Raw genomic sequence first — 24,549 nt, 5'->3', positions numbered from 1 at the left:
TTGAATCAGGGGTGTTATTACTGGGCTGGGTCAGTCAAAATTGTAAAAGAAAAATATAACCAATCCGGGATATTCCAGGACTGTATTTGTTGTTTCATTTCCTGTTTACAGGGTGTTAAAATGTGATACATGGATGTGTGTGTTTGGTTGCATTCTCCTTTTAACCCTTCTCTGTTTTGTTTTAGGCGGAGATGTCTGAAACCGCGGCAGCAGCACCGTCACGGCAAGATGCATGTCTCCTCCGGCCTGGACGGCTCCAAGAGAGATCAATGCACGTCCATGTCCCACCTCAACCTCATCAGCTCAGGCCACATCCACATCGACACAGTTTCCTCCACCGGGGGGGACCCAGACGCTCTCAAATCAAACCTGTCCTCCACCCGGGACCTCCACAGCTCCAGGGAGGATTTCTTCCGGCACATGCCCCCAGGGAAGGCCCAGCGCCACTCCAAGGTGAACACGGACAATATCACCAGGCGTGGCGGTGGGGAGAGTTTTCCCATGAAGGTGACAACACGCTCTACTAACACTAACAACTTGGATCCTCAGCTGCTGGTCCGCAATGACACCCGCAGCTTCAGCTCAGCGGAGGATAATACCCATGATCCTCGATGTCGTCACAACCACCACAATCACAACGCCAATGACAACCAGGGCTACTCCTCAGATCCACCATCTCCACCACCTTTACTGCCTCCCTTCGCCGGGCACTACCAGGAGTACTCTGGCCTGCCCCCGGAGTACTCAGCGTCCCAGACTGGGGACCTCCTAGCCAGGCCCAACTCTCTAAACACCCAGCCCGGCCAGCTCATCTTCTGCCACTCCATGGACCAGATGAAGGAGAGCATGTACCGGAGCGTGGTGCCCACGCTGGTCATCCCGGCCCACTACATGCGCCTGTCGTCGGACCTGTCGGCTGTGGAGCAGGTCCTGGAGAGGCAGCAACAGATGCAGCACGACATGGAGGGAATCCAGGTTAGCATGACCCTGCCCAGGCAGCAGGGACAGGTACACCAGAACCACCAGCAGAAACAACAGAACCAGCAACAACAGAATCATCAACAGGAGGATGAGGAAGGGGAAGAACCAGGCCAGCAGAGGGAGGACTCGGAGGGACACTCCAACTGGGCCTCGGACCCTAACGCGGCTCCAGTCCGCATCCCGGTCCTGTTCAACGACAACACCATATCGCAGATGAACGGAGAGCTGCAGGCGCTGACGGAGAAGAAGCTTCTGGAGCTGGGGGTGAAGCCGCACCCCCGGGCCTGGTTCGTCTCACTGGACGGTCGGTCCAACTCCCTGGTTCGCCACTCCTACATCGAGCTGGGGGGAGACTCTCTCAGCATCCCTGGAGGAGGGGGAGGTGGAGGAGCCACGGGGAGTCGTCATGACAACAGAGTAGACGTCGCTCGCGAAGCCAACATAAAACAGCGGAAGGGAAAGGAGGAGAGGAAGGCCAAGGAAGCAAAGGAGGCTGCAGCGGCGGCTGAGAGGAAGGGTCACGCAGGGAAGACCTATACTAAACTCCCTTGCATCGACACCACAGACCCCCCCAGCAGCAGCAGCGAGAGCCACGCCGCCATGTACTCTCCAGAGGACAATTCTCTGGCACCACTGCTGGACGAGGCCCCAGAGACGACGCCCCGTGGGGGCACGTTCCCCCGGAAGGGCCGCAGCCGGGATAACAGCGCCCGGAGCAGTACCACCACTACCACCAGCGAGGTGACACGCAGGGACTCAGCCACCAGCCCCGAGGATGGGGAGGATGCCGATGATAAAGACGAGGAGGGGAACAAGAAGAGTCCCTGGCAGAAGCGCGAGGAGAGACCCCTCATGGTGTGGAAGTAAGGCAGACCTAGGGCTCTCAGGGAACATTGAGCTACAGGAGAACAGGGGGAGAAGAACCACTGTGTCAACAAACGCCTAGTTTCTGACTGTGTCCCTCGTAGATTCTCTACAGGAAGAAGAGCAGAGAATGTGAGAGGTCTGTCTTGGAGAACAAAGAGAAAGACGTGTGTGAAAGAGATTATGAAGTGAGAAAGGAGATCAAACAAACAAGCACAATTGTCACATGAACCGTGATAGGAACCAGGTGTTTTGTAGTCCCACTTTTGCTTGTAGTCATCACTGAGATCGGTAGCTATATCTGCATCTCTAAAAACGTCACTGAGATCGGTAGCTATATCCGTATCTCTAGAAGTTTCACATGGCTGTGGATTTATTTATTTCCAAAATCATGATCCCTAAGCATGTGGATGGTGTTTGTTTGCCACAGGAACAAATGGGAGAGTTCCTCTGACTGGTTGGTATTCTGAGATTTTTGAGAAATGCTCGACAATGTTTTTCTCCACTGAGCTGTTAGTAGAATTCCTTGGAAACGTTACCTATCAGATTTTCCTGTTACCTTAGCATTAACCTCAAGTCATTTTTACAGACCTTTTGGGAAACGTCAGCTGGCCAAACAGAAACATTTGATTCCTATGGAAAACCAAGACTGTCTGGCCAGAACTGATGGAGAAAGTGGAATGAATTAGTATTTTTGTTTCACTCTTTAATCTTGGTTTTTTTAACAGATTGGATGGCCTTCTTTTTATGACTGAGTGGTACGTAATGTCATTGAGGAGACAGATCAATGTATTAAACATTAGAGAAAGGGTTGCAGTTGTGTTTGTGAAATCCTAATAAGTAAGTCTTAAAACCCAGGATTTACAATGATGTTGTTGTTTCATTTTGTACTCTAAAGTTTTCCTTGGAGATAATGGCAGAAAACCACCTCCACGTTACTATCACTGAAGCCTGGAGAATAATGCAAACCGTTTTGGTTGTTATTTTCCTTGCTGACAGAATATGTTAGTCATATTTTTTCCTTGTTTTACTAACCTGCTGCCTTGTAACATTAACATCTATGGAAGCATGTACCTGACAAAATTATTTGAAATATTCATTAAGCATTTGCTAGAACATTTTTGTTAACTTAGCATTACTAGTCTGTACCTTTTGTTGCAATATCAATTTATAGTCAGACATGGATTGGATGATACAGACATGTAAAACATTAGCTTAAAGAACGGAATAATTGGCTATTATTGCAAACATGAAGGATGTAGTGAAAGGAAAAGATGCTGAGTTGAATGAGTGGAAATCACAATGACCTAATGTTCCCATGAACTGTGCCATATTAGATAGTCAATTATGCGGCATCTTCACTGGCTCATCTTCTCAAAACATCTCATTATTAGCCTTCAGATAAATAAGACAGGAATCCATCCAGGGTTTCTCAGACCTAAAAATGTTAATGTCCAACAAATCACACCAAACAATTAGTCTCTTAAGTGCCTTCTGTTAGCATAAAAAATAATGTATTGGATTCAAGGCCTCAGTATGTAAACCCAGCAGTTACAACCATTGTACAACCATTCAGAAAGCTACTGGCTAAACCAGGGGTTTAACGCATGCTCTGTAACATGTTTGCTCATTCTTTTCAGGTTACGATATTGAGTCGTACACAATGTCAAACTATTGTTAGCTAATCAACTTTGATTTAAACAGACAGCACTCAACCTTGAGGATCAGGGGTCATTTGAAGGCAATCAAGCCATACACTCGCTATCAGGTTTGTAAAGTCCAGTTGAAGTTCTATCACGTTGCCTTGTGGACTACTATACAGAATGGCATAAAGCAAATCAGGTGTAGGACCTTGCCTAAGATGCACAGCAATGGTCCTCTTGATTTCAAACCTGCATTGTCACAATCCCTGTTTTCAACCCACTCATTTTTTGGATAACTATCACTGTGCTCTCTCTCTCTTTTTTTTCTCCATTCAAAAGTATGTGAATGACCCTGGAAATTCTCTTTTTAAGGCATGATACTTTCCATGTTTTGAGTGACTGGGTTGATACTAGTATGCGAAGTGGTTTGAGACTAAGGATCACAACGAACGTACATCTTCCTCCTCTCATAAGCATTTGTGCTGTTGTGGTCTTTTTTGTTTCATTCATCATAGAATCAGCTTCTCTCACCTTGGTTTGATGCTTAAGCTTGCAGAATTGAGCCACCTGTCTCTGTGAATAAACCATCTCAGCTCTGATATGGAATCTCCTTAGACTATTTCAGAGATTTTATGTTTGTTTCTTTTTTGGGGGCCAGGGAACACATAGCCTAGGGTATGTTTTTGGGATGAAGTTAATGTCCTATGTCAATTAAGGGATGAGGTTGGCACAAGAACGCTAATAGTTCTATTGGCACTACGAGGCACTACTGAATTGTGTGTTCTATGTGATGTGTTCTATTCAATGAGCGTTTTTTCAAATTCGTCATCAGAAATTGTTGTGAGGTCAAGGATAATACTGGTGTTTAACGTCTTTAAACAAGACAGTCAGAGCTTTGAAAGTGTGTCAAGTCTCTCCACCTCTGTCAGTGCAGGGCAAGCCACTGGTGAAACTCCCCATATTAGCAAGTGCAGCATCTGTGAATTCGGACAAATCACAGCCTACCACACGATGGTGTCAGTGCTGGAAACCGAGGTCAATGGAAGTTAAACGGTGTAAATGGGGTGTGTTGTGTTATGATTAAATATGACTTGAGCAAGGTTTTTTTGTTTACTTTTTTACACAGTTCTTTTTATATATGTGAATGGCTGGCTAATTTTAATTTCTATAGGCCTACTGTTTGAGTGCTTATACAAGGTCAGTTGTTGTCTCCTAGGCAACAGACAGAGGGATGATGTGCTGTTATGGTAAACTGGTGCCACCTCCTTTCCCTCAGATCTATATTTCTGAGGCAAATATTTGCTAACTTTTATTGCTTGTTATTAATAATGTTAATATACAATCCAATGATTAAAGCATTTAACAAGTAATCTTCGTGCTTGGAATTTGTACTGTGTGCTTGGCTTCAGCAGCTCACTTACAATTGTTTTTCTATTTATCTATTGTCCTACTGTCATTGTTGGCTCTGAAGAAGAAAAAGCAATGGGCTTATAAGGCTATCTTTTGGTGGTAATGTCACAATTTCTCATGAAATATAATTTTACCTCGGGATTTGTAGGATTTACTCATTTTCATTGGATATGGCTCTGGGTGGCTCTTTAGGCCTTGGACTAAAAACACTAGTCTGTAAACTACTGGAATGATACATTCTAGATTTATACACAGCACAATGCATAGTCATGAACAATTTTTGCCTAGTGAGAGCCACTGCCAATAGTTATCCGCCAGGTGGCATAGGCCTCTCCTACGCGGTTGACTGGGGAGACGAACAGATTGAGAAAAGCAGTTGATCCAATTTGTAAATCAGGGAGAGATCGCTGATTATCCATGCATATAATGAATATGTGAGCCTGCAGTGAGTGGGCTTGTGTTTCTCCCCACTTCAAGTCCTAACGTGTAGGCTTCTTTTTAACTAGTGATAGGTTTATTTTTCCCGTTATTGAATGAGATAATGTTTTCTGTCAGGAGCGCGCCTCAGTAAAAAATGGCAAGGCGCTTGCCTGTGATTGTCGAGAGTGAGTGCGCGTCAAAAGTTTAACTGCGCCGTATGCGCGCGCTCGCTACTCACAAGAATGAGTGTCTGCTCGGCTTCTTTCTCTCCACCGTTTAGATGAGAAAGAAAGAGGCTGTTGAGGGAAATAGATTAGCTTCGAAACCACAGAAAGCAACCACGGGCGGAAGGTTTTGGATTGGCAAAGGGGCAGAGCAGAGACTAGAATAAATTCAACCCGAGTCAATCCCGTTCTAACGGGCAGCGTTATAATAATACCAAGGTCAATACACCGAACGAGCGCACAAACCCACGTCATTTAACGTCTTAGGCTGGGTACTGAATTCGGAGACGGGGAAATCGCCACCAGCTGAAGATGGAGGGGGTGATGCAGGGAATGCAAGCATACGGAGCGGGGAAGGCTGGAGGAGCCTTCGACCCTTTGACGTTCTTTCAACAGCCTCAAACTATCCTTCGGCTTGTGTGCTGGGTGAGTGAGTGGTCATGTTTTGTGCTGTTTATTTGAGCATGTCGTTGTTTTAATAATTCAAGAGTGGAGGACACGGACGGTCTGTGTGTACAGTAAAATATCTACAAACAGTCGAGTAAAGTGTAGGATTTAAAAGCAAACCGATCGATTCCTAGGCAATCTGTTAACCCCATAGGCTAGGCTATATACCCTGCTTACGCACAGAGTTGAGTAGAAGGACGTTGATGAGACGCACAGAATAAATATTATGGTTTTCAGACTATCATATTTTACTACTGACTATAGCTACCTTGTCTTGAAAGTCATTTGTGTTCAATTAAAATGTTATGGCTACCACTGAGTTAAAGACCCCTGTTTTATAGACTACTAAATGTCAGTTAAAGTGGCAATCAGTAGTTGAAACAATAACAAAGACACCCCAGCCACTGTTTCGCAAAAAAACTAAGGAATGGGGCTGGAGTAATGTAACCACTCAAAATCATAGACAGAGCTATGGATTCAAGGTTTGACCATCCATGATATCACAATTATAGTTTTAACATTTTTGAGGCTCTACAGTGTTTGTTTACATGTATTTTGTTTACAAACATTGAAGTAAGAAAAGCTTATATTTTGGGTTCTGATGAGGTAAGACAGTGGTACTAAGCTCATGAGGCATTTATAACTTATATTCTTCAAAAATCAATGGGTACATATTAATAATTGTTGTCCAAACATGGCTGTAGCAACTACAGATTGCCCTTTAACATAGGCTGCGTTTACACAGGCCAACCTGGAATCAAGGGTAGACGTAACATAGTAAAATAAAATCCAGGACATCGAAAATAGTGTTTTATGTTACGTTACATTACGTTTGGTATGGTATGTATTAATTTGTGGATGTCCATCTATTTCAAATGATATGTTACGAATTACAATTTCTATGATATGCTACGAATTGCAAATCAAACAATATATTACGAATTTGCAATATGTATGATATGTTATGATTTCCAATTTGTTGTGGCTAACATTAGCTAGGTGGCTAATGTTAAAAAAAAAGTGTAGGCCAAATATAATGTAGGTCAGATCATTTATATTAATGTCTAAAGGCTTGATTCTGTCATACTCGAGGTACTGTTAGTTCAGATAGAAGAGAAAGGCCAAAAGACCATTACTTAGGCAAAATATTAGAATTGGTCTGTCTGTGTAAATGCAGACAGGCTATTTTTGGAACCATCTCAGAACTCAATAGTCAAGCATGGAAGGATTTTCAGTCCGCCACAAATCAATGTGATAACCAGAGCTTGATTTCCTCTCGTTAAAGGGATATTTTGGCAATGAGCATGCTAGTAGATACCCATAGACTTCCAGTCATTGTGCTAACGCTAGTTAGCATTGGCTCGCAAAACTACCTCTAACTTCCTTCATACTGGACACAGAGACATAAAAATTGTATCCACAAGTTCATCTGACTAGATAAAGGGCCTCATTGCCAAAATCCCCAAGTATCCCTTTAACGTTATTGTTATTATGGAACTCTTTGTGCACAATTAGTAGTGACAAGGCCTTTGTAGGCTAGTATTTACACAGACAATGATCAGCAAGCTTAGGATTTAAAGAGTTAGTAAGGACAAGGCTTTGTAGGCCGTGATTACAACCTCAGATACAGTGGTGGCACGAGCAAGGCGCCTCGTCAGTGCCTGTGGACCATAAGGTTCAATTACTGGAGCCAAAGATTCCTGTCTGCTGTAGGCCACGCATGCACTGGTTTTCAGGCCCTTATTGTTGCAAACAGGTGTAATTGGACATGAAGGCTATTATTTTGTATCTAAAATAACCAGAGACAAAAATAATGTATTTGCTCTTGTTCTGGTGTGTCATTTAGTTCTGAGAAATGACCTGCATCATGCATAATGAATGATGTTTCCAAATAGGCCTAATAAATAACTGTAATAATCAATAGCCAAGCCTAAGACACAGCATCTCTCAAGAGTGTGTGTATCTGTGATGTGTGAGCGCATGGATGGGAAAAAATTACAAAATACCATAAAGATCAATGTATCAAAATAATCTTCAAAATGCTTGTAGTTTGAAATGTATTTAATTAAAACACATGTATTTGGTATTTTTAATTTGCAAGTAGCCGGCCCCAACAGCAACAACATTCTCAGTAATGGTTACAGAAACATTTTACTTGCTATGACTGTGATATGTTGTTGTTTATCTAGATTAGTTGAATGCACTGACTGTAAGTCACTCTGGATAAGAGTGTCTGCTAAATGACCAAAATGTATTTGTGAAAATGAACAAACCAAAATTAACTGCAGAGCACACTTGGTATTATTATTGGTCTTTTTTGGGGGGGGAAGGAGCTCATTAGAATAATACTCAGGATGCTTTGCAATTTTCCAGTTTTAAATATACATTTATATTTTGTTAATTTAGCAGACGCTCTTATCACACCATAGTGCCATCAGACTTCTGATACCAATGCAGGGTGAAAGGGGGCCACAAAATGGTGAACTGCTATAAAAAATGGTATAGAAAAGTATTTTGTATTTTGAAAATACTAATTACAACTCTCGAAAGTATCTTGTTACAAAATACATTGGAGTGTAGTGTAGCCCAGTGTAATACAAATTACTAAATACTCAGAATAATTGAAATACATATTTCAAATACATGTAACAGAATTACTGCCCACCTCTGTGTGTGAGCGTGTGTCTATCTGTCTGTCAAGCATAGTGATTAGAGAAAAGGTGTACAACACTATATAGGACTGGAACATATTTGATGTTCAGCAGATTGGGGAGGGAACTCCAATGATCATGGTGAGGTTTTATTCCTCATTCAGCTAAGATCCAGAAATGTGTCATCAGACAACCGGCTTTCATGAATACTAAAGCTAAACAAAACAAAGATGGACACCAACACATTTGTCTTGGTGGAGAGAAATCTGCCATTGTATATCGAGAAAGGGAATGTAAGCTCAGACTTTTTCTCAATGTATTGGACTTTATTTTTGTCCAGCTCCATATTATTTTGTATGTGCGTAAAGTCCCCTCCCATTTTTTTAAGTCTGCCATTGTAGCCCTCCGTGCTGTGGTGGTGGTGATGAGAGAGCTCAGTATTAACCTGCTGGACCACAGCTCTCTCTCCAGGATGAGAGGGAGGCAGACCCCGCCCCCCCAACCGATGATCCTGATTGACTGATTGAGGTCTGCTGAGTTGGCATGACGACTGTCAGAGACCACCGGCAAGATGTCACCGGCAAGCCCACTCATGAGAAAGGGAGGGAGGTATGGGGACAAATGAGAGGAGGCTTGCTCATGACATAAGGATGTTATTCACAGGGACAGTCTTCCGAATGGCTGGGTCTTTGTATCATGGCAACCTTGTAACCAGGGGTGTTATATGATGTACTAAACTGTCACGTCACATGACCTATCATCCCCCTTTTAGTTCAGCTTTCTTTTCCTTGTCCGATCATCTGCTGCCTTTTCAGTGTGAAGCCTTTGTCTGAGCAAATAGAATAGTCATGTGCTTGCGAGTCATGAGGGAATGTGGAATGAGTTGTCTGTTTTTTTCTTCATTCCATGGAAGCATTCTCTGCATAACATGGTTCTTTTCTCTAATACTCCTGTTAATGATGCCACTGGGATCTGTCGAGTGATATTGGGTGATGATACATGATGGTGTCCCATTGGGAAACGCCTCAGTCACGAGATCAATACAAGCTTTATTGAGCTAATACAGTAGATGAAGGAGACCTGGAAATAGAAAAGTATTTTCTTTCGGTGGATCTCCAGTCCTGGAAGGCTGCAATGTCTGCTACTTTGTCAGTGGTGTTACCTTGTAATTAGCAACTGATTTTAGGTTTGGTAACTCAAGGGAGTGTAGTCACTATTTAGTCAATGTGTTTAATTTACCAATTAGGCACAGAGGCACAATAAAAAAAAAACTAAATAGACACTATTTCCCACACTACTGAGCAGAGCAGAGCCGAGCCAAAATCTACTGCACTGGCCTGATGACGAATCCACCATCGTTGCTGGAACTGAATTAGACAAGACTGTGTGTGTGGCATGTTCATTCAGATGTCTGAGTCACTATAACCGGAGCACTATTAGTGCATTTCCACGGTCAGGCTTTGCACCAGTGTTTGGCAGTGTGGCAGTAATGCTGGGGGCATTGGGACAGATTTGAAATGTTCTCCATCCAAAGAGATTTTTTTTTTTATGTGGTGTTACCACCTGGAACTTGTTTTTCGTTACAAAACGTTTTGCTACGGTGTGTCCTGCTGAAAGCTGCAGACTGTTATCTCTTATGCCGCACAGCAAGTGGTTCCAGTGCACCAAGTCTGGAACCAACAGGACCCTGAACAGCTTCCACCCCGAAGCCATAAGACTGCTAAATAGCTAATCAAATTGCTACCCGGTCTACGGCATTGACCCTTTTTTTTTCTGCACTAACTCTCTTACACTACACACACACACACAACATGAGCTCACATGAATAATGACGCCACACACACACACTTTCAAACTCAACACATACACTGCTGCTACTGTCTATTATCCATCCTGTTGCCTAGTCACTTTATCCCTACCTATATGTACATAGCTACCTCAATTACCTCATACCCCTGCACATCGACTCGGTACTGGTACTCATATATATATATATATATATATATATATATATATATATATATATATACAGTGGGGGAAAAAAGTATTTAGTCAGCCACCAATTGTGCAAGTTCTCCCACTTAAAAAGATGAGAGAGGCCTGTAATTTTCATCATAGGTACACGTCAACTATGACAGACAAAATGAGGGGAAAAAATCCAGAAAATCACATTGTAGGATTTTTTATGAATTTATTTGCAAATTATGGTGGAAAATAAGTATTTGGTCACCTACAAACAAGCAAGATTTCTGGCTCTCACAGACCTGTAACTTCTTCTTTAAGAGGCTCCTCTGTCCTCCACTCGTTACCTGTATTAATGGCACCTGTTTGAACTTGTTATCAGTATAAAAGACACATTGTCCACAACCTCAAACAGTCACACTCCAAACTCCACTATGGCCAAGACCAAAGAGCTGTCAAAGGACACCAGAAACAAAATTGTAGACCTGTACCAGGCTGGGAAGACTGAATCTGCAATAGGTAAGCAGCTTGGTTTGAAGAAATCAACTGTGGGAGCAATTATTAGGAAATGGAAGACATACAAGACCACTGATAATCTCCCTCGATCTGGGGCTCCACGCAAGATCTCACCCTGTGGGGTCAAAATGATCACAAGAACGGTGAGCAAAAATCCCAGAACCACACGGGGGGACCTAGTGAATGACCTGCAGAGAGCTGGGACCAAAGTAACAAAGTCTACCATCAGTAACACACTACGCCGCCAGGGACTCAAATCCTGCAGTGCAAGACGTGTCCCCCTGCTTAAGCCAGTACATGTCCAGGCCCATCTGAAGTTTGCTAGAGTGCATTTGGATGATCCAGAAGAGGATTGGGAGAATGTCATATGGTCAGATGGTCAGACTCAACTCGTCGTGTTTGGAGGACAAAGAATGCTGAGTTGCATCCAAAGAACACCATACCTACTGTGAAGCATGGGGGTGGAAACATCATGCTTTGGGGCTGTTTTTCTGCAAAGGGACCAGGACGACTGATCCGTGTAAAGGAAAGAATGAATGGGGCCATGTATCGTGAGATTTTGAGTGAAAACCTCCTTCCATCAGCAAGGGCATTGAAGATGAAACGTGGCTGGGTCTTTCAGCATGACAATGATCCAAAACACACTGCCCGGGCAACGAAGGAGTGGCTTCGTAAGAAGCATTTCAAGGTCCTGGAGTGGCCTAGCCAGTCTCAAGATCTCAACCCCATAGAAAATCTTTGGAGGGAGTTGAAAGTCCGTGTTGCCCAGCGACAACCCCAAAACATCACTGCTCTAGAGGAGATCTGCATGGAGGAATGGGCCAAAATACTAGCAACAGTGTTTGAAAACCTTGTGAAGACTTACAGAAAACGTTTGACCTGTGTCATTGCCAACAAAGGGTATATAACAAAGTATTGAGAAACTTTTGTTATTGACCAAATACTTATTTTCCACCATAATTAGAAAATAAATTCATTAAAAATCCTACAATGTGATTTTCTGGATTTTCTTTTCTCATTTTGTCTGTCATAGTTGACGTGTACCTATGATGAAAATTACAGGCCTCTCTCATCTTTTTAAGTGGGAGAACTTGCACAATTGGTGGCTGACTAAATACTTTTTTTCCCCACTGTATGTATGTATATATATATATATATATATATATATATATATACACACACACACACACACAGTGGGGAGAACAAGTATTTGATACACTGCAGATTTTGCAGGTTTTCCTACTTACAAATCATGTAGAGGTCTGTAATATTTATCATAGGTACACTTCAACTGTGAGAGACGGAATCGAAAACAAAAATCCAGAAAATCACATGTGTATGATTTTTAAGTAATTGATTTGCATTTTATTGCATGACATAAGTATTTGATTAATCAGAAAAGCAGAACTTAATATTTGGTACAGAAACCTTTGTTTGCAATTACAGAGATCATACGTTTCCTGTAGGTCTTGACCAGGTTTGCACACACTGCAGCAGGGATTTTGGCCCACTCCTCCATACAGACCTTTTCCAGATCCTTCAGGTTTCGGGGCTGTCGCTGGGCAATACGGGCTTTCAGCTCCGTCCAAAGATTTTCTATTGGGTTCAGGTCTGGAGACTGGCTAGGCCACTCCAGGACCTTGAGATGCTTCTTACGGAGCCACTCCTTAGTTGCCGTGGCTGTGTGTTTCGGGTCGTTGTCATGCTGGAAGACCCAGCCACGACCCATCTTCAATGCTCTTACTGAGGGAAGGAGGTTGTTGGCCAAGATCTCGCGATACATGGCCCCATCCATCCTCCCCTCAATACGGTGCAGTCGTCCAGTCCCCTTTTGATGTTTCCACCTCCATGCTTCACGGTTGGGATGGTGTTAATAATAATAATAATAATAATAATAATAATAATATGCCATTTAGCAGACACTTTTATCCAAAGCGACTTACAGTCATGCGTGCATACATTTTTTTTGTGTATGGGTGGTCCCGGGGATCGAACCCACTACCTTGGCGTTACAAGCGCCGTGCTCTACCAGCTGAGCTACAGAGGACCGTGTTCTTGGGGTTGTACTCATCCTTCTTCTTCCTCCAAACACGGCGAGTGGAGTTTAGACCAAAAAGCTCTATTTTTGTCTCATCAGACCACATGACCTTCTCCCATTCCTCCTCTGGATCATCCAGATGGTCATTAGCAAACTTCAGACGGGCCTGGACATGCACTGGCTTGAGCAGGGGGACCTTGCGTGCGCTGCAGGATTTTAATCCATGACGGCGTAATGTGTTACTAATGGTTTTCTTTGAGACTGTGGTCCCAGCTCTCTTCAGGTCATTGACCAGGTCCTGCCGTGTAGTTCTGGGCTGATCCCTCACCTTCATCATGATCATTGATGCCCCACGAGGTGAGATCTTGCATGGAGCCCCAGACCGAGGGTGATCGACCGTCATCTTGAACTTCTTCCATTTTCTAATAATTGCGCCAACAGTTTTTGCCTTTTCACCAAGCTGCTTGCCTATTGTCCTGTAGCCCATCCCAGCCTTGTGCAGGTCTACAATTTTGTGTCCTTACACAGCTCTCTGCTCTTGGCCATTGTGGAGAGGTTGGAGTCTGTTTGATTGAGTGTGTGGACAGGTGTCTTTTGTACAGGTAACGAGTTCAAACAATTGCAGTTAATACAGGTAATGAGTGGAGAACAGGAGGGCTTCTTAAAGAAAAACTAACAGGTCTGTGAGAGCCGGAATTCTTACTGGTTGGTAGGTGATCAAATACTTATGTCATGCAATAAAATGCAAATTAATTACTTAAAAATCATACAATGTGATTTTCTGGATTTTTGTTTTAGATTCCGTCTCTCAAAGTTGAAGTGTACCTATGATAAAAATTACAGACCTCTACATGCTTTGTAAGTAGGAAAACCTGCAAAATCGGCAGTGTATCAAATACTTGTTCTCCCCACTGTATATAGCCATGTTATTTTTACTCTTTATTGTTATTCACTGTGTATTTATTCCTTGTGTCACTATTACATTTTTATTTAATTTGATCTATAACTCTGCATTGTTGGAAAATGACCCGTAAGTAAGCATTTCATTGTTAGTCTACACCTGTTATTTTACGAAACGTGACAAATAACATTTTATTCAATTTAATTTAATTTGAACATGACCCTGATTGATCAAGGTCTCATTAGACCGAAACATTGGTTGACCCCCCCCTTAAACCTTGTTGGAGTTACCAAGAGCCCAAGTGTGGAGGAGTTTCTCACATATTAACTAGAGGGATACCATGAAATGTGTCGATTGAATGGAAGTGTTGAGTAGTAGTCTGAAGTGAATTGTAGTCTTGTGTTGGTAGGATATCTAATAATTCCCAGAAGCTGTTGAGCTAATAAGCCAGAAGACTCTGCTGGGACTTTGCCCTAGTGAAATGTGATCTAGAGTTCATGTTTTGGATGCTCTCTGTTATTTTCCAGCTAGCAAATGGATGAAATTTGATCTGTTTCTTTTGACAGTTCAAATTGAACAAGTGTGTGTGTGCCATGGATGTATATACACCAGAGGAGGCTGGTGGGAAGATCTATAGGAGGATGGGATCATTGTAATGGCTGGAATGGAATTGATGGATCAGAGTTCCATTTATACCATTCCAGACATTACAATGAGCCTGTCCTCCTATATCTCCTCCCACCAGCCTCAACTGATACACACACTATGGTACAGCAGCTAAATGTCATTCTAAAGCTGCACTTCACCTCCACAATACCAATGCTATCTTTGTCTTCTCTATTACGAGCAGTACATTCCCAACTAGCTGTCTCCTTTCCTTCCCTCTCTCCTCCCTGTGCGTTGTGATCCGCTGCGATGTGGAGAGGACCTCTGAGTCTCTGTGTATGTGGCTCGTTGGAACGGTGCTGAAATACAGTTGCCCAAAACAAGGATGACATTAGTGTCATTGAGTGTGCGGTTTTCACACTTGTTTTTGAATAATAGTTGTTCCTCCAGCCAAAACCAGCATCTGGATCTAGACGCTCTACTGGGCACAGGATTTTGCCTTTAGGTAAAGATGGACTGGGAGATTTATAAGGGCTTATGATGTAAGTAGCTGAGGCCAATCTGCTCCGAGAAGACCTCTATAGCTCAGCTGGCAGAGCGTGGCGCTTGTAACGCCAAGGTAGTGGGTTAGATCCCTGGGACCACCCATACACAAAAAAGAAATGTATGCACGCATGACTGTAAGTCGCTTTGGATAAAAGTGTCTGCTAAATGGCATATAAAGACCAGTGGAGAATAGAAACCTCACTTAGCTTTCTAGGAACAGGGTTGTAGTAGGTAGTGAACTGTTTAGTGTTTTGTTTTGAAGTTGCTATTACCAACCTTGCTCTAGCAATCGGTTGTAATTTTGTAACTGGTTTTCGCACTGTTTCGTTGAAATTACTGTGATCAGTTTTCACACTGTTCTGTTGATATTTCCATAGCAAAACTTGGGTTTGAAGGTTGGTTTGTCTAGGATGAATGTGCCTTTTCCTCCTGTGTTTGTTTTGTTTAGCTGTAGGCTACTTATGTGTGCACATGCACACCTGTAACCTCATGGCAGGCCTATATTTCAGCTAGCCATCTCTATGTAGGTAGTTGGCATTTCTGGTTTCCTGGTTGTACTCACAGTACCAGTCAAAAGTTTGGACACAACTACTCATTCAAAAAGTACAGTGGGAGGTCAAAGGGGCAGGTGCTGGGCACAGGTTGACTCCTATTTGTGCATGTACCTGAGCGCAATAGATGCAGTAGTATACACAAGCCCCCTAATATCATCCCATCTCGTCATCAACGAAACAAACATCAACCCTGGCCTGAACCTGGATTAAAGCAGTTGTATGTTGCTTCTAATGTATGTGAATTCAATGAGTAGAGGTTTTTAATGCTGTTATAATTCCTGGTGGTTTTATGATGTAGTTACTGGCATTGGGCAAGAGGTCAACAAGGGGCCAGTTTTGATTTCGCTTACTATTTCACATGATCTGTCATTAGGATGTTGCATCATCTACACTCATGTCAAATCAGGTCCTGTCACACAAATATCTGATCGTAGACAACTGGGTAAAAATGTAACAGTGGATTTATAGGTTTTGGATTTGCCTTACCACAAACCGTCACTTAGCGTCATTGAGGAGAGGGGTGCGACCATATGATCATGTTGTCTCTTCTCTGTATGACGCCAGACATTACTATGACAGATTTACATAGGATGCAAAAAATTATCAGCTTGTGCTACTGATGTACCATCCACATTGATTTTACTCCTGTATGCTCTAGATCAGTGGTTCCCAACCAGGGGGACTAGGACCCCTGTAGGTACTTGGCCTATCCACAGGGGGTACTTGAAAAGACTCATGAGTCCATAGGGTTACATGAGGGTGTACCTCAGGGGTACTCTGGGCAGAGCAAAATTCAGTTGGTGGTACGGTAACCAAAAAAGGTTGGGAACCACTGCTGTAGATCAGGGGGTTGCCAACTCTCCTGCTGGTTCTAATGGTTTTGCAGGCTTTTGCTCCTTTGCATTTCTCCTTTTCTCCCTACTCTACTCTACCCGCTCTCCTCAATCCACTTCTTTCTCACACCCTTTCGATCTCCCGTCCCTCTCTTTTTCCCCCAGCTCTTCTCCATCGTGATCTTTGGCTGTATCGCCAATGAGGGCTACGTGAACCGGCCTGACGAGATTGAGGAGTTCTGCATCTTCAACAGGAACCAGAATGCCTGTAACTACGCAGTGGGGATGGGCACCCTGGCTTTTCTCAGCTGTGCTGCCTTCCTGGCCCTGGATGTCTACTTCCCCCAGATCAGCAGCGTCAAGGACCGCAAGAAGGCTGTGCTTGCTGACATCGGAGTGTCTGGTAAGCTCTGGGGTGTAGTTTCCCCTAGGCACAGATCTAGGAACAGCTTATCCTCCCCCAATCCTAACCTTAACCATTACTGGTGGAAATGTAAAACTGACCACAGATCAACTTCACCCCACACAGGAAGGATGTTGTTTTGGCTTGTTGGTGTGAGTTTGCGCTTTGACTGGGGGATGTGGGAGGTGATTGTGTGTTCGTTAACAGAAAAGACGGGGGTTGTTTTAGTTGAGAAGTTGGTCCTCTGTAGCTCAGCTGGTAGAGCACGGCGCTTGTAACGCCAGGGTAGTGGGTTCGATCCCCGGGACCACCCATACACAAAAAAATAATAATTATGCACTCATGACTGTAAGTCGCTTTGGATAAAAGCGTCTGCTAAATGGCGTATTATGATAAGGCTTTGGAGGCACACGGTTTATCTGGGTGCTTTGTGGAGATTTGGTTCAGTGGTGGGGAGGTGGATGTGACTTTTGTCTTTAGCCTTTCTAAACTCTTAGAAAACACTGATCAATACATGGATATTGATAAAGGTCTTGTTTCCTCAATAGCCATTAGGCATGCTTGGCCCTGTCTGTATACTCTTAAAATGTAGAATGCCTCCTTCCTCCTTTCCTTGATGTAATCACTCCGACATGACTGGATTGGCGTGGAAGCTAGCTCTTTACTGCATTGCTCTCACCAATTATATTATATCAGATTGGTGATTACTTCAAGGAAAGGATTAAAGAAGGATGCATATTAATAGTATTGGAACAGAGCCCTGGAATTTTAATCACAGGTCTAGGACGTTGGCAGACTTGAGTTCTGTAGGAGCCATTTTGTATGTGCACAGGTGCCCCCCTCTGGTTAGCTGTGGTGTGGCCGATAAACCCTAACATAGTCATTATGACCTTTGAGGCTCGGCTTTGATTCCTGTGAGGCTATTGTGGCTTGTAAAAATGGTTGCAAAATATGTTGTGTATCAGTAGTTGATATGTTTTTTTATATTGTTTCATGACCTTTGTGGTGTTGCTCATAATGCGCAAACATACTCATGTCAGCGGCTTGTTTCAGTCTGTTATTGGCATGACATTTGCAATGTGGTATTACTGAGTATGATATTACATTTCAAGAGCAGATGTTTTTCTTTAGTTTTACCACCCATAGTATTATTGGTTTTTACATTTGTAATTATCTCTCTCTCGCTCTCTCTCCCTCCCTCCTTCCTGTAGCATTCTGGTCGTTTGTCTGGTTTGTGGGGTTCTGTTTCCTGGCCAACCAGTGGCAGGTTGCCAAGGAGGAGGATAACCCTCTAAGGGAGGGCGCGGACGCAGCCCGAGCCGCCATTACCTTCGCCTTCTTCTCCATCTTCACCTGGGTACGTACAGTACAACAGCCCTCCATTTCATTAACCTTCCTGTCTTGTGTAATGGCCATTTGTACGTCTACAATATAGAAAATATTATTTATATTACGCAAAATGGATTCATATCACATTCTTTCCATCGGTGACCCTTCAATTAAATTGGTTACATAACAACTCTGCCTTCTTCATGAGGCTCTAATTCTGCTCCGTCTGAAGCTGGGTCCTAACGTTCTACTCCTCTTAACCTACCTCTGTTTAACACACTGCTTTTTCTTCATCTGTAGATGTGTCTACTGTCTTCTGTTTTTCTGCAAATGTGTAACCTGGATCTAAACTTTCTCTCCTTATTTTATCTTCTCTGGGTCTGTTTTAGATTCCTCTTTTTCTCCATTTTAATCTCAGTCTATGCTGTGTTTTTGTCTATACAATAAGGCCTAATCTCTGTTTTTTTGCTGGATCTGAACTATGTTTCTCCCAATTCGCTAATTTAAACTTTGCTTCTGTCTCAGTCTAGAAAAAGCTTAAAAAGTTGTGTTATGATACATCACTTTATGGAAGGATTGTATCTGGTGAATATTGGGGTCATTCTCACCACCCTTTCTATCCCATAACTGTCCACTGATCCAGTCCCTGACCTGTCTGTCTCTCTCTAGGGTGCTCTGACACTGCTGTCCCTGGAGAGGATAAAGAGAGTGTCGTTCGAAGAAGAGTACAACAAACTGTTCATTCCACAGCCCACACCACCACTAGCCTAATGATAGATATCCTGACCCTTACAGTGAGGGAAAAAAGTATTTGATCCCCTGCTGATTTTGTACGTTTGCCCACTGACAAAGACATGATCAGTCTATAGTTTTAATGGTAGGTTTATTTGAACAGTGAGAGACAGAATAAGAACAAAAATATCCAGAAAAACACATGTCAAAAATGTTATAAATTGATTTGCATTTTAATGAGGGAAATAAGTATTTGACCCCTCTGCAAAACATGACTTAGTACTTGGTGGCAAAACCCTTGTTGGCAATCACAGAGGTCAGACGTTTCTTGTAGTTGGCCACCAGGTTTGCACACATCTCAGGAGGGATTTTGTTCCACTCTTCTCCAAGTCATTAAGGTTTCGAGGCTGACGTTTGGCAACTTGAACCTTCAGCTCCCTCCACAGATTTTCTATGGTATTAAGGTCTGAAGACTGGCTAGGCCACTCCAGGACCTTAATGTGCTTCTTCTTGAGCCACTCCTTTGTTGCCTTGGCCGTGTGTTTTGGGTCATTGTCATGCTGGAATACCCATCCACGACCCATTTTCAATGCCCTGGCTGAGGGAAGGAGGTTCGCACCCAAGATTTGGCGGTACATGGCCCTGTCCATCGTCCCTTTGATGCGTTGAAGTTGTCCTGTCCCCTTAGCAGAAAAACACCCCCAAAGCATAATGTTTCCACCTCCATGTTTGACGGTGGGGGATTGTGTTCTTGGGGTTATAGGCAGCATTCCTCCTCCAAACACGGCGAGTTGAGTTGATGCCAAAGAGCTTGATTTTGGTCTCATCTGACCACAACACTTTCACCCAGTTCTCCTCTGAATCATTCAGATGTTCATTGGCAAACTTCAGACAGCCCTGTATATGTGCTTTCTTGAGCAGGGGGACCTTGCGGGCGCTGCAGGATTTCAGTCCTTCATGGCGTAGTGTGTTACCAATTGTTTTCTTGGTGACTATGGTCCCAGCTGCCTTGAGATCATTGACAAGATCCTCCCGTGTAGTTCTGGGCTGATTCCTCACCGTTCTCATGATCATTGCAACTCCACGAGGTGAGATATTGCATGGAGCCCCAGGCCGAGGGAGATTGACAGTTATTTTGTGTTTCTTCCATTTGGGAATAATCGCACCAACTGTTGTCACCTTCTCACTAAGCTGCTTGGCGATGGTCTTGTACCCCATTCCAGCCTTGTGTAGGTCTACAATCTTGTCCCTGACATCCTTGGAGAGCTCTTTGGTCTTGGCCATGGTGGAGAGTTTGGAATCTGATTGATTGATTGCTTCTGTGGACAGGTGTCTTTTATACAGGTAACAAACTGAGATTAGGAGCACTCCCTTTAAGAGTGTGCTCCTAATCTCAGATCGTTACCTGTATAAAATACACCTGGGAGCCAGAAATCTTTCTGATTGAGAGGGGGTCAAATACTTATTTCCCTCATTAAAATGCAAATCAATTTATAACATTTTTGACATGCGTTTTTCTTAATTTTGTTGTTGTTATTCTGTCTCTCACTGTTCAAATAAACCTACCATTAAAATTATGGACTGATCAGTTCTTTGTCAGTGGGCAAATGTACAAAATCAGCAGGGGATCAAATACTTCTTTCCCTCACTGTATACTTAACATTATTTCCCTCACACCAACTTCCCATCCAGGCTGTCTGAATGATGTCCTCCTTAGATGGCCAAACACAGTGAAGGAGAACCTTGTATGTGTTTACTATAATTGCCTAGTGTTTACAGCTAGGATATGCTTGCTGGACTCAGATTGCCCTTCCAAAGTGCCTTGATATCAAACCATTGCCAAAAATGAGTGTCTTTGTGGGGTTAAAACAGTGGTACTGTTGACATATCAGGTTCTCATTGCCTGGCATAGTAATCCACCATTTTAGCTATGTTTACCTAAGCTGGTTGTCTCAATTCATTTTCATGTAAAGGATTCTTTTGTTTAGAACTTTTTATATAAATCATTTGATTTCATGGTACCATTCAAATTAGATTGTACATTTTCTGTAGAGCCACTTTGCAAGGTTGGGGTCAACTCTGTCAATTCAGGAAATTATTAGAAAGTGATACAAATGTACAGAGTTCATGTCAATTTGAACCCAAACCTTGTTAGATTGTATCTTAGATATGTAGTAATCGTTAATTGTTCACATTGTATTTCAATGCCAAAACTGCAAATATGTGAAGGAAAAGCTATGACCTCTGTTCACCTCCTCTCCCTAATCTAGCCTTCTGCTCCCCATACACACACGCCACAGCTTTAGCTAACTACTACAGCTTAATGACGTGCAATTAGTGTTACCAGGTCCAGCTGGCTGCAACCACTATGTGAATCTATGTCTGTTATTTTGTGTTATGAGTTAGGATTAAAATCAGATTTTTTAATTTAGTTTGGGTATTTTTGCTTTGTATATGACACTGGGATGATATGTGAATGTTTATTATTTATGATACATTGTTATTGTTGTATTAAAAAGGAAAAACAAAGACAGTGCCTGATCAGGTGAAAGGTTACTCACTTCACTCCAAGACCACTGACTGTAATCTGTTTTGACACTCCCCACTTAAAGCCGACTAACGGACTTAATCCTCCCGCTCTAATCAAACACATTTTCTCTCTTCCTTCTTCCTTCCTCTCTTATTCTCTCATTATCCCACCCTTCTTATCATCTAACTACCATTCGTCCTCCTAACCTTACTTCATACCTTTTAAATCAATGGCATGCTCCCTGATATATCCCCCTCCCCCACTATCATTGGTTCCGTCTATCGCGTCATCCCATCTGTCATATTCAAATTCCACCCACACAACCCCATGTCTCCACCTTTCCTGTTTATCCCCCCACCCACATATATATTGTTTTGCTATTGCTCTCATGTTGTTGCCCATCCCCTTTCCAATCGCTCGCTGCCCTTATGGTCTGTGATCCCTCTTCACGCATACATTGTTTGCTATCGCCTCTATATTATTGCCCATTCCCTTTCCAATTGCCTGCCCGTCCCATAACACCCTCTCTGCTCTGAAGGCGGTGCTGGCCTTCCTGGGCTTTCAGAAGTACAAGCTGGGGGCTGACTCAGCCCTCTTCTCCCAGGAGTATGTTGACCCCACCGCTGACCCCAACACTGTGGCCCCCATGGGCACTGACTACACAGGCTACACTGCCGACATTGACCCCGTGGCCAGCACGGAGCCAGCCTTTGACGGCTCCGCTGGCTACCAGGGCCAGGAGTACTAAGCCAGAGGGCCAAGGGAGGAGGAGAAGGCCCAGGGAGGGGCTTACTCAGCATAAGAGGTGGTTTAAGGGGGCATTTTAGTGGTTTATGGGGACATGGGGTGGCTTAAAGGTAGCCAAGTCCCAGATCTGTTTGTGTTAGGTGTGATAATGAAATACAGTGCCTTCAGAAAGTATTTCCACATTTTGTTGTGTTACAGCCTGAATTTCAAATCTATTACATTTCGATTTTGTGTCGCTGGCCTACACACAGTAGCCCCCAAAGTGTAATTATGCGTTTAGAAATGTGTACATATGTATTTTTAAATGAAAATCTGAAATATCTTGAGTCAATAAGTATTCAAACCTTTATTTATGGCAAGCCTAAATAAGTTCAGGACTAAACATTTTCTTAATTTGAGCATGGTGAAGTTATTAATTAGACTTTGGATGTTGCATCAATACACCCAGTCACTACAAAGATACAGGCATCCTTCCTAACTCAAGCAAACCACTCAGGGATTTCACCACGAGGCCAATGATGACTTTAAAACAGGTAAAGAGTTTAATGGCTGTGATAGGGGAAAACTGAGAATGGATCAACAACATTTTAGTTACTCCACAATACTAACCTAAATGACAGGGTGAAAAGGAGGAGGCCTGTACAGAATACAAAATATTCCTGTTTGCAATAAGGCACTAAAATAAAACTGCAAAGAAATCAACTTTATGTCCAGAATACAAAGCGTTATGTTTGTTGCAATTCCAACACAAATCATCACTGACCACCACTCTTCATATTTTCAGACATGGTGGTGGCTGCATCATGTTATGGGTATGCTTGTCATCAGCAAGGACTAGGGTTTTTCTTCAGAATAAAAAGAGATGGAATAGAGCTAAGCACAGGCAAAATATTAGAGGAAAACCTGGTTCAGTCTGCTTTCCAACAGACACTGGGAGACAAATTCACCTTTCAGCAGCACAATAACCTAAAACACAAGGCCAAATATACACTGAAGTTGCTTACCAAGATGACATTGAATGTTCCTGAATTGCCTAGTTACAATTTTGACTTAAATCAACTTGAAAATATATGGCAAGACTTGAAAAGAATGTCTAGCAATAATCAACAACCAACTGGACAGAGCTTGAAGAATATTAAAAATAATAATGTGCAAATATTGTACAATCCAGGTGTGCAAAGCTCCAGGTGTGCAATCCAGAAAGATTCATCGATGTAATCGCTGCCAAAGGAGATTCAAACATGTATTGACTCAGGGGTGTTAATACTTATGTAAATTAGATATTTCTGTATTTCATTTTCAATACATTTCCTAAACTTTTTAAAAACATGCTTTCACTTCATCATTATGAGGTATTGTGTGTAGATGGGTTAGAGAAAAAATTTATGTAATCCATTTTGAATTCCAGCTGTAAAACAACAAAATGTGGAATAAATCGAGGGGTATGAATACTTTCTGAAGGGACTGTAGGAGTTGGCAAGATGGCACTAACAGATCTGAGACTTGAATAGCTGACAGGGACTTTGGGTGGCTAACGGGGTGGGACAGGACCAAGGGTTGGTCAATCACTGTGTGTGTGAGTGTGAGAGTGCTACAACATTACTGGGTTTGCAGGATATGGGGGAAAGCGAGGGGATTCTCAGAGACCATGGTCGGTGTGTGTGTCGGTGTCCGGAACCAGTTTGCCTTCAGTGTGGGTGTGGGGGGGGGTGCAGTGTTGGTTGGCCACCTCCATGAGATCAGACAGAGTTCTAACCAGAAGAGGGGTTATTTTCTGCAGCCTTAATTCACTTGTGAATCCAATTGTCCACCCTTCTCCCAAAGTGTGCACTTGCAAACTCCCCATCATGGATACAATGGATTGGTGTAAGCATTGGCTGGAAGGAGTTTCCACCAACCGTTGTTGGGGAGTGTGCAAGTGCACACTTTGGGAGAAAGTTGGAGAATCGGGATGCAGTCTTGGAACTCATACACACCTACAGTGGGGAAAAAAAGTATTTAGTCAGAAACCAATTGTGCAAGTTCTCCCACTTAAAAAGATGAGAGAGGCCTGTAATTTTCATCATAGGTACTCGTCAACTATGACAGACAAATTGAGAAAAAAAAATCCAGAAAATCACATTGTAGGATTTTTAATGAATTTATTTGCAAATTATGGTGGAAAATAAGTATTTGGTCACCTACAAACAAGCAAGATTTCTGGCTCTCACAG

General features: G+C 42.9%; 2 protein-coding genes across 2 annotated transcripts in view; both read left to right on the top strand.

Annotated features, from left to right (window-relative positions):
• LOC311147662 (protein FAM171A2-like) overlaps positions 1-1,848 on the top strand; it is a gene marked incomplete at both ends in the record, with an annotated part of 71,149 nt that extends 69,301 nt beyond the window's left edge. The window contains one exon of the mRNA XM_084184409.1: positions 186-1,848. Coding sequence (XP_084040535.1) covers positions 186-1,848 — 1,663 coding nt within the window. The remainder of the gene's footprint in view (positions 1-185) is intronic.
• A 4,006-nt stretch (positions 1,849-5,854) lies between these two features.
• LOC311147675 (synaptogyrin-1-like) lies at positions 5,855-22,338 on the top strand (the record flags this gene model as incomplete). Its single annotated transcript, XM_084184429.1, has 4 exons — positions 5,855-5,968; positions 16,762-16,999; positions 18,211-18,356; positions 22,129-22,338. The coding sequence occupies 4 exons, from the start codon at positions 5,855-5,857 to the stop codon at positions 22,336-22,338; spliced, it is 708 nt and encodes a 235-aa protein (XP_084040555.1).
• Between the last annotated feature and the right edge of the window lie 2,211 nt (positions 22,339-24,549).

The sequence above is a fragment of the Coregonus lavaretus genome (assembly GCF_964263955.1).
Source record: "Coregonus lavaretus genome assembly, chromosome: 2".
NCBI classification, from domain to species: Eukaryota; Metazoa; Chordata; class Actinopteri; order Salmoniformes; family Salmonidae; genus Coregonus; species Coregonus lavaretus.
The sequence above is the reverse complement of the archived record's forward strand: the minus strand, read 5'-3'. Positions and strand labels throughout refer to the sequence as shown.